We start from the raw sequence: 11,003 nt of genomic DNA, 5'->3' as shown, positions 1-11,003 counted from the left end.
ACACACACACACACACACACACACACACACACATGATAATAAAAACATAACGTATGTCGTGAATCTAAACAAAAATCTTAACTCAGACCCAGCAGCAACATAAATTCATAAATTCTTATGTACTGTGTATGTAATAACAGGTGTAATAACTGGATGGGGGGGGCAAAACAAATGAACCTATGAATCAGTGAACCTAGGCCAGTGGTTCTCAATGTGGGGTCTTCTCAAAGTGGGGCAAAATATGTTAATAAAGCGTCACAATAATTTTAACCTCTTTATTTATACTTTGGCTATTCAACAATAGCAGATCTACAAGCTCAAAGCTATGACCTTGTACAGATCTGCTATTTTTGAATATTTGTGAACATTTTTGAAAATGTGTGAACATTTTTGAAAATGTGTGAACATTTTTGAAAATCTTTGAATAGATATATTTTTAAAGCGAACATTTGTTACTCAAATCTTTGCTTCGGGTGTCCCTTGAACAACATATTTTGAGATGGGGGTTCGCTGCCAAATATATATCATTTTGGGGGTCCTTGGCACGAAAAGGTTTGAGAACCACTGACCTAGGGAAACCTCATACGGGTCACAGCGCTAATGTACTGTACTGTGACTATACCTGGATTTGAACCCTGGTCTCTCAATGGGAAACCAAACATAACATACCGATGAACTAAAGAGGAATCCCTCCCCCTGCTGGCCAAGGGAGATATTATAGGATTCTGGGTTTACAGGCTACTTTATGCTACATAATGCACTCTCACACACACACACTATACCACTAGAGTCCGCTGTCTCCCAAACACTGGGTCGGGGAAACATTTTCTATGGGTCACGAGTAAATACCCCTTTATTTTTTGTCCTACTGTACATTTTATTTTTAATTATTATTTCAAAACATTGGAAAAATCCATTAAAAAAAATAGTTTTTTCATGAATTAAAAACAAATTTAAATATTTTTCATATTCAATCATTTCATGAATTAATAAATAAATAAAAAATCAAAGAATTTCACTAAATCAGAAAACAAATGTGTAAGACGTAGTGAAAATAGCCGATCTGCTGTTTCCACTATAGTTTGGGTCCTGGGGAGACATCAAATGTCTCTTTTGGGTCTCGAGCTAAAAAAGTTTGGGAAACATCAGTGCGGCTAGATCAGGGGTCTTCAACAGGGGGTCCGGGACCCCTAGGGGGTCCTCAGAGTTACTACAGGGGGTCCGCCAAATCTTTGTGTGATATGATTTTTTTTTTTACCTTAACCACTTGAACCCTAGCATCCCTTTTCTGAGGAGAACTTTAGCCCAAAATAGCCGATGTACAAGCTCACGACGCGTCTCAGCGTGAGCCGTTGTGAGCTTGTAGATCTGCTATTTTTTGCCTAAAGAGCTATCGGTGTAGAGGGAAAAAAGAACAGACCAAGTAAACAAAAAAAGTTGAATTTGAAACACAATTGTGTACAATATAGAGGGGGTCCCTGCTTCATCTCTCTCTCAGCTAGGGGGTCCTTGGGCTAAAAACGTTGAAGACCCCTGGGCTAGATCACTGTTCCTGAACATTGGGTTCCGGGGACCACCAATGGGGTCCAGATGGTTTGTACACTCTCAGAGTTAAATAAACACTGAGGATTTTTGCAGTGTCCATTCTTGGGGTCCCAGAGATTAAAAAACATGGTATAATAATGCTCATCAAACTGGGGGTCCTTAGAGTTAGAACAAAACATACAAAACATTAAAAGTCTTCATCATAGTCCCTTCAAACGTGTATTAAAAGGTTTTAACTGAAAAATCCACTTCAGTGAGCCATGGCAGTTGTTTTTCTTCCTGTGTTCTGAGGCCTTTTCAGCTGCAATGAAAAAGAAAGCCTATTTGCCTGCGGGTGTCGCTGTTGAGGGATTTTGCCTGTCAATCATCGTCCCCCAAAGGAGAAGGACCGGGGAAGGGAGGGGCGGGGAGGACAGGGGGGCGGGATTAATGGACTGTGACGTCAAAGTCCACGGGCCAATCACAGCACTTTTCTGAGCCTAATTATTCAGAAAACCCCGGAGCACAGAAAATCCACTGAATGTTCAAAATTCTGTTCTTTTGGGTGTATTAACCCAAAAGGTTGGGGATCCACCAACGCACTACTAGACCACGCTGCTAGCGGTGTCGCAGTCCTTGCCGTCGATGTGGGAGGCGCCGGGCAGTGACTTGAGGTACTCCATGTGGCGGCGGGCGTCCTCCTGGTTGTGCCGGACGTAGCAGATGACGTAGGCGATCACCATGGAGAACCAGCAGAACATGGCCACCAGCATGGCCACGTCCGTCGTCTTGTGGTGGAAGTTGCATAGGTTGATCCCTGCGTCCAGGACCTGAGGGGTGGACGGACGGACAGTTTAGATAGTTTAGTTTAGTTTTGTTTGTTTCGGTACATTTTGTAGTAACGTTTAGATTTCATGGGTAAAACGATGAAAATTAGAAAAAAAAGAGTCATCGGCAGGTAGCAACGCACTGGGATTAGGAAAAAGAGTACAAGAAACCATACATTTTCCCTGTACATCTGCTATTTTTTTGAAAAACATTTTGAAAAATCTTGAAAGTGTAGAAAATGGCCATTCCAGAGCTATGGCCAGTTCAATGTGGCTTGTTTTGGCCAAAAACAACAGAAAAACGAGAAAAATTGACTTTTATAAATCCTTTATTAGCATAAATTTTGTTTTTGTGATCACGTGATTTCTGGGTGTACTCTTCTTCGGTGGAGGACGAATATTCACGTCCTTGGCATGTGTTAATGGGTTCATTTACGAAGAAACACAAAAAGTTTAGAGTATGGAGATAAGGGGTTTTCCGCCCCAACCATAGCAACAACATATATACACGGTATATATATACACTGTATACCTGGATGACGGGCTGTCCGGCGTACTCCTCTTGCACGGAGGTGGAGCAGCTGACCTCGTTGACCGTCTCGGGGTCCAGGCGGAGCTCCCTCAGCATCTCCTGCAGGGAGCACTCGCAGTGCCAGGGGTTGTTGGAGAGGCGGATGCGGGCGTGCAGCTTGGAGAAGGTCTCCTTGGGCACGCGGCTCAGGCGGTTGTTGGAGAGGTCCAGCGTCCTCAGCTTCTCCGACGTGCCCTGGAAGTAGAGCGGGAATGGGACATTATCACGTTTAATCAGACTATTGATCGGTCTGAGTAGGTGAGATACTGACCTACCGGGCGGGCAGAGCTCACCCCAAAACATGATTTACCATTCTGTACATGACTCGTTCGGCATGGCAACTCGCTCGCTTTAGCTCGCTCGTGGTGCCTCTCATGGGTCAAGTTCGCTTGAGACGGCAAAAAACATGGAATATTTTCTGTGAGCTTTCTGTGATCCCCTCATTACACGCACAAGGGTCTCGTAGAATTTGGGGGGGGAAAATAGCCGAACACGGTAATCTGTTCCATAGTTGCAAAAAAAGTTGAAAATAGCATGTTTTGCCAAAAATACATAGTAAAACACAGGAGCCGAGATACAGAATATTTCCCTAATATTTTAACTGGGAAGTGAATGGAGCAGCATTTTCTTTCTTTTTTCCCCTTTTTTTTTTAAACGCGTCTAGCGAGTCAATGGCCGTGTGGACCAAGTACCAATTGACTCGAAAACGCATCCATGGCGGTAAAAGAGTTAATCGTCAAGCTAAATGTCATAATCGTGACGGGCCTATACAGTACCTGGAAGGCCTCGGCCTCCACGCTCTCGATGGCGTTGTAGGAGAGGTCCAGCTCCCGTAGGCGCGGCAGGTCCTTGAAGGCGTGGCTGGGGATGTGGCGGATGCGGTTGGACGAGAGCAGCAGGACCACGGTGTCCCGCGGCAGGTCGGCCGGGATGCGCTCCAGGTTGCGCGACGTGCACTGCACCACGGCGCCGCCGCGCTCCGAGCAGTGGCAGCTCTTGGGGCACGCGGCGGAGGCGTCCAGGGTCGACGTCATCGCCACCGACAGGAGGAGGAGCCACCAGAGCGCTCCTCCCACCACGAAGCTAGCGGCCAGAGACCCGGGTCCAGTGAATGGCCCTGAGACTACCATTAGTGTTGGCCCCGTCATACAGTGGTGGAAAAATACTTCAGTAAAAGTATCAACACAAAAGTATTGGTATTAAAATGTACTTAAAGTAAAGTGAGCTTGGGGGTGGGGGGGGTAGACCTTTATTTAACCCATTAAGACCTGAGGTCGATTCCAAAAAACCCCTTCTAAATCCTCAGTTTTCTGGAAAACTTTACATGTCCAGAACTGTGACTTTTCAGGATTGAAATTCTGCAAAAGTAGCAGATCTGCAAGCTCACAACGAACTTGCAGATCTGCTACTTTTGATGTTTTTTTTTGTGTGACTGTGTAGTGTGATCAACTATAGGGTTTTTGCCCGGCGACAGCGATATATATATATTTATATATATAGCAACGGCTAAAATGACACAGAGGCGTTCCCAGCTTCAAATGGGGTCCCCAGCAAAGTGTGGAACCAAGAACGAAGCAACCAGGTGCTCACCGGAGACGTGGAAGTTTAAACTAGCAAAAGGTGCTCCTGGATCAGACGGTATAAGACATCAGATTTCATCAGATCTCCCAAAAAATGGGAGATCCGGGCACTCGGAAGTTAAAAGAGGGAACAGCCTTTCTTTAACACACCTACATGTTTCGACCAAAAACGGTCTTAACAAACCGTTTGATGAGAGAATGTATGAGATCATGTACAATAATGACTATTCAGACCCCTAGGTTTCACTCTCTGGTCATAGAATGACATGTATGTACTAGATCTATACTGTATGTAACAACATAACTCTACTCTTGTGATGGTCCCTGGGACAAAATGATTTCCTTGACATGAAGAATGTTCATCTACGCCCTCCTCCCCACGCGACTAACAGTGGAGTTTGGCAGTGACTGGCACCACAGTGCACATGGGGGAAATTGGGGTTGACTAAACCGGGGAGAAAATGTTTTTCCGGACCATCAAAGTACATCGGCATGCTTACAAATAAGCTTTCAGTCGTTTACACTGACAGTCGCAGACAGCTGAGCACACCCGCGGGCTTGCATCCCAATGTAGAAGTAATCCAGCAAAAGAGAGAGGGGGGAGGGCTATTTTTGGACAACATGTCCAGAGGAGAGGGCATAGCATGGTATTCCCAATTATGTCAACAACCCTGGGTGGGAGAGAGAAAGAAAGAGAGAGTGAGTGAGAGAGAGAGATAACAAATGTCATGCTAGACTACCAGAAAGTTGGCCTCAAATTGTACTGTCTTGTTTCAGGCCTGTGGTGGCTTTATCTGCACACTTTTTTTTGTTCAAGGTTTCTTCATTGGTATTTTCCAATAGGCTCTATGCACAGCCGTCATATTGGAAATAAATTGGGCCTCTTCTTACTTCCTTCACAGGTGTTATCCATGATACTAATGAAGGCTCTGTTCCATTCTGGTCAAACAGAGTCAGGGCGCTAATGTTGTGCATGTTTGCTCACTGGAAACACTCTGCTACACCAGTGGGTCTCAAAGTGGGGTCCAGGGACCCTCATGGTTCCTTGAGGGGGTTCAATATGGACCCCTTACAGGTGTGTAACTCTGAGTGTGTACAAATGGAACCAAATGGACCCGTAAGGGTCCATTTGGTTCCATTTGTACACTCTCAGAGTTATGGGGGTCCTTGAAATGAAAAGGTTTGAGAACCACTGTGCTACACTAAATGGAACAGAGCCTTCATTAGTATCATTGGTAACACCTGTGAAGGAAGTAAGGAAGAGGCCTAATTTCTTTCCAATATGGCTGCTGTGCATAGAGCCTATTCACATACAGGTCAATAAGACAAAAGCATACACAAACAGTATGTTATCCCTCCCACCCCCCTGAATTCCATATCTGCACACTTTGATGAAGAAGTGACATTATTGTGCATTGTTATTGTCTCCGCCAGGCCGAAAGGCATGGCGAGAGAGTATGTTTTGCACTCTGTCCGTCCGTGTGTCCGTCCGTCCATGTGCGTGTCATTCTCTCTGTGTACAGCTGATCTCTGGCACTGTTGGCTTGATGTCAGCAAAACTGTGCACACACACTCCCTTGATGCCAATTCAGAACCTCTGGCCCAAATCTTTCACATGGGCCTTTTATAGCGCCACCAGGAGACCGATTTGTGCAAAACACGTTTTTTGACAGTACTCCTACAGATTTTGTCCAAAAATCCCGCAAATCGGTACACAGTATTTCTATAGTCATTAAACGAAACGCGTCTTTCAGATTTTTCATATTCCATTGTGATTGGCTAAGATTGACATCTGAAGTTTGCAGGAGTGGCACGTTTTGAACAAAATGCTGCAAATCATGAACACAGCGTCCGATTGCGGTGAAACTTTGCACGCAAATTCGTGCTACGTTGAGGAGCAAATGCCACCATTTTAACATTGCTCTATTATAGCCGATTTATTTTATATATTACTCCTAAAAATGTTGTCCAAACATCATGCAAATCGGTACACATTATCTCAGTCAAGTGATCAAGACGGATCCGTCCGATTTTTCATATTCCATCCTGATTGGCAAATTCCGAACATTGCCGGCCCACAATAACCTACGTGACCTGGCGGAGACCTGTGCTCCGAGGAGCACTTTTTCTAGTTGCTTCTTTTTTCAAGCTATGGATTAGATCAGTGGTTTTCAACCAGTGGTCCGGGGACCACCAGTGGTCCTTGGAGGGGTACCAGGGGGTCCCCAGCTAAATTAGTTAACATAGCATCACAATCATTTTAACCACCTAGCTTTGGCTATTCAAAAATAGCAGATATATAGATCAGCTATTTTTGAAAAACCTTGAAAAAGTGTGCATATCTTTGAATATTTATATTTCTTAAAGCGAAAATTAACTGATATCTTTTCTTCTTTAAGTACTTTTTCCACCACTGAGAATTTGCATCTGAGCCAGTCTTGCATCCTTTATTTTGGAGTGCCGCTTTTTCCACTTCGGTGGTATTGGATTTAAATCATTTATCTATCCTTGTGCCATTTGGGCAACCTTGGTGGAAAGCTAGTTTAGATGCCGGAGAACAAGGGGGCTTGGTGTGACAGCAAATGTGTCACTGGAGTGAGTCATCACTACATGACCCTCATTATAGACCTCGATGGTGACCGCCCACTTTTAGAACGCTGCTGTTTCCGGAGGAGGAAGTGCTAGTTTTTTTTTTTTTTTTACATATATTTTTTATCCCACTATTTTTGCAACCCTTTTTCACCCGGTGCCAATTATCTAAGTGATCCTGGGCGCTACACTCCGCCCGCCAGCCTAGGGAGCCAAGAGCCGAGCTCATGTCTCCTTCAATGCATGAGAGCCAACTGAGCTTCTTATCACCTGACAGGGGGGAGTTTCCCCAGTAGGACGTAGCGCGTGGAAGGCTGTCATGGGGTGGCGGTATAGCGACCAGGATTACTGCATGTTTTTGTGAGGGTATTAACTACCCTAGGAGACACGAGGAGAACATGCAGACCGACAGTGCCACCGTGCCCCCTATATGGGGGAAATGCTAGGTTTGAGCAAAGTGGAGCTATCCATGGTGATGATAGTTCTGAAACCACATGAACTGTGAGCTGTCCATGGTACTGAGTCGTAATAGTGGACAGGTGGCCTAACCAAAGCACTTTACAAAGATTGTGCATTACATTCACCCATTCACACACACATTCATACACCGATGGCGGAGGAAACCATGCAAGGCACCGACCTGCTCATCGGGAGCAATTAGGGGTTCAGTGTCTTGCTCAAGGACACTTAGACACTAACTCTGGGGGAGCCCGGGATCGAACCCGGGGGGGGGGAGCCCGGGATCGAACTGGATCGAACTGGGAACCTCACGGCTTCCACCGCTCTACCGGCCACTCTACCCCTGAGCCACTGCCGCCCCATTAGAATTGTAGGTAGTGAAGTATTTCTCCATCGCAAATTAAACAGTTTTCTTTCCACTAAATGGATTGCATACAGACATGTGGCTTCTACGGGAAGACATTATTTTACAGCCGGGAGCCTTGTGCTGCGGACATTACAGCTGAAAATACTTTTGCGTTTGTTTGCCGGAAAACCGCCGAGGTCTATTACGACACAGAACATCCCATTCACTTTCATTCTAGGGGAGCATCCATTTGCAGCTAGAGCTTCTTGGCCAACAGAAAGAGACAGGAATGACCTCGATAGGTCAACGAGGTGCACCTGTTTCCAATTAAGGTTATCCTTTACATCACTGTAGGTGACAGCTGAGGGAAACCAGCCAACTATGGCCCAAGATACTACATCTCAGCCTGAATGCAGAATGACATATAGCCTGTCTATTACAGTAGACTATCGATCACTATACGCGAGTAAATACGTACGTATTGTTTATGTTATCCATCCCTTCCTGAAAGGGCAAATGATGCTGATTTACTGAGCCGTTCTAGTTGGCTCTGTACAGCCTTGAGAGACCACTGATAGTGCCAATTGTAAATTGGGCTAAAAGGCTGACAAAAAAGTCCTGGGGAGTTGTTTCCATGTGGAAACATAGAAATAGCTGCAGTTTATGAGCCCTCATTTCAATGGGATGTAATGTCTAGCTCCAGTTGTTGTTTTCTGACAGATGCTTTTTCAGGCCAGTTTTGAAAAAAGGCAGTGATTCACATCCTTTAATTTGATGTCAGGGCATTCCACGTTATAGTGGCAGAGTAGTAGAATGAATATTGTCCCACATTTGTGCTAAATGTGTCGGGTAGCTACTAGATCGTATAGGCGCTGCCTCTGGTGGTGTGACCGTGGGTGTCACTCGCTTTGGAGAAGCAGTTAGGCATGGTTTGTTGGGATGTCATTTTGTTCAGCTTTTTTTTATTTTATTGCTCCAGCAAGTTCTATATTCTGTCTAAGCAAGAGAGGAGCTTTCCTTTCTTTCCCTTTTTTCTTCAGGGTCATTTTAAATTTCATTATTAAATTCTGATCGTTTCAAACATATCAGACAGTTCCCAAAAGGAAAAAGCATGTATTTAATTCAGTCTGACATAGAAGCAGAGATAAAATATATCCCCACTAGTGATTAAACACCTTCCCGTGTCACAAGCCGTAACCCATTAAGACCGGGAAAGCATCATCTTAGATTTTATATCTTAACCACTTTAACCATTATCTTATACTTTGGCTATTCAAAGATAGCAGATCTACAAGCTCATACCGCTATGAGCTTGTAGATCTGCAATCTTTTTGAAAAATCGTGAACATTAGTGCAAATCTTTGAATATAATGCTGTATGTTTTAAAGCGAACATTTGTAACTCAAATCTTTGCTTCTGGGGGATTCTACAAATGTCTTCTAAATCCTAGAAGTATGTTGCTATAATCAGTGGTGCTCAACTTTTTTTCATGTCAAGGACCCTCAAAATGATATGTATTTGGCCGCGGACCCCCATCTCCCAAAAAAGTTGTTCCAGGGACCCCAGTAGCAAAGATTTTAGTTAAAAAAACACTTTCAAGAGAGCACTAAAAACCTACCATTTTAACAAAGCATTTGGTTAGCTTTTTAAGCCGGGTTAATGGACCCTGCCTCTCATTTTTAAACTTGTTTTTAAACATGTTTTAAACCTGTTTTAGACTTTTTGATTACCTTGCAAATGTTTTTTTTTTATCTTGTTTTATTATGTACTGTAGCACTTTGAGGTTTGTTTCAAATGTAAAGTGCAATACAAATAAAATGTATTATTATTATTATTATATATTCAACGATTTTCACACATTTACACAATCGTTTTTTTTTCTCGAAAATAGCAGATCTACAAGCTTGTAGATCTGCTATTTTCGAATAGCCCTAAGAAATCTGAAAATGACACAGATTATTTCCCGGTCTGGGTCTAAATGGGTTAAGTTATGTTCAGACTCCTTGGGGTTGTGACAAGCAAAGGTCAAGATTATCATAATAATGGCGGTGCTGTTTCAACAGAGTGGATTGTACGCATGCACGCAGTTCCGTCTGCCTCGTCGTGAGAAACGATAAGCCCACTGACATCATCAAGGCACTGTTTAACATGCAGGAGATGAACTTTAAAAAACTGATTCATGCCAACAAAAATAAAAGATTTTCATTTTTTGTTTTGTTTTTACTGTTTATGCTTTATGCTGCAGGATCATCACACCAGAAGTGGTGTGGGCAGTAACTAAGTAAATGTACTTTGAGTATGCAGCACTTTTTTTTGTGTTTTTGTTTGCAAGCTTGTAGATCTGCAATTTTTTGAACATTTCAAAAAATTGCTTCAGATTCATGCTTATAACATATCACAACACATGAAATCCAAAACATTATCTTAAGGGGGATGATGCCAGGAGGTCCCCAGCAAAAGTAGTAAACATAGCATTCATAATAATTTTTAACCACTTTATACCCCTTTATACATTGGCTATTCAAAAATAGCAGATCTACAAGGGTGATCACTGGCATACTGGCAAATGTGTGAGAGAGAGGTTTTTCATTATTTTGATTACACTTTGGCTATTCAAAAATAGCAGATCTACAAGCTTGTAGTGCGGCACTGAGTGCCGCACTACAAGCTTGTAGATCTGCTGTTTTTGAAAAATCGTGAAAACGTGTGCAAATCATTGAATATATATTGTTTTAAAGTGAACATTTTTACCTCCAATCTTTGCTTCTGGGGGTCCCTGGAACACAATATTTTGAGATGGGGGTCAGCGGCCAAATACATTTTGGGGGTCCTTGACATGAAAAAGTTTGAGCACCACTGATATAGAAACATAAGTTTTTTCAGAAAACTGTTGGGATTTAGAAGACATTTGTAGAATCAGCTTCAGGTCTTAATGGGTTAAATTAAGTCCCCTCACATCTACTGTATACACATTACACCCTGCACATCATTCTAGTAGTCACTTCTAGGAGTCTGGGAGATACTGTAGGTGGTGGGTTTATTCTAGTCTAAGTAAAAGTATCAATACTGCAATGTAGAAATACTCTGTTATACAAGTAAAAGTCCGG

At 43.3% G+C, this 11,003-nt stretch overlaps 1 protein-coding gene across 1 annotated transcript; it reads right to left on the bottom strand.

Annotated features, from left to right (window-relative positions):
• Positions 1–2,129: 2,129 nt before the first annotated feature.
• On the bottom strand, positions 2,130–4,052 carry LOC311040985 (leucine-rich repeat-containing protein 3-like; the record flags this gene model as incomplete). Its single annotated transcript, XM_084051423.1, has 3 exons — positions 2,130–2,354; positions 2,884–3,117; positions 3,699–4,052. 3 exons carry the CDS (start codon positions 4,050–4,052, stop codon positions 2,130–2,132), a joined length of 813 nt encoding a protein of 270 aa, XP_083907549.1.
• Positions 4,053–11,003: the final 6,951 nt, after the last annotated feature.

Source organism: Gymnoscopelus microlampas, assembly GCF_963454915.1.
Source record: "Gymnoscopelus microlampas genome assembly, chromosome: 24".
In the NCBI taxonomy this organism is placed as follows: domain Eukaryota; kingdom Metazoa; phylum Chordata; class Actinopteri; order Myctophiformes; family Myctophidae; genus Gymnoscopelus; species Gymnoscopelus microlampas.
This window is presented reverse-complemented; position numbering and strand designations above follow the sequence as displayed.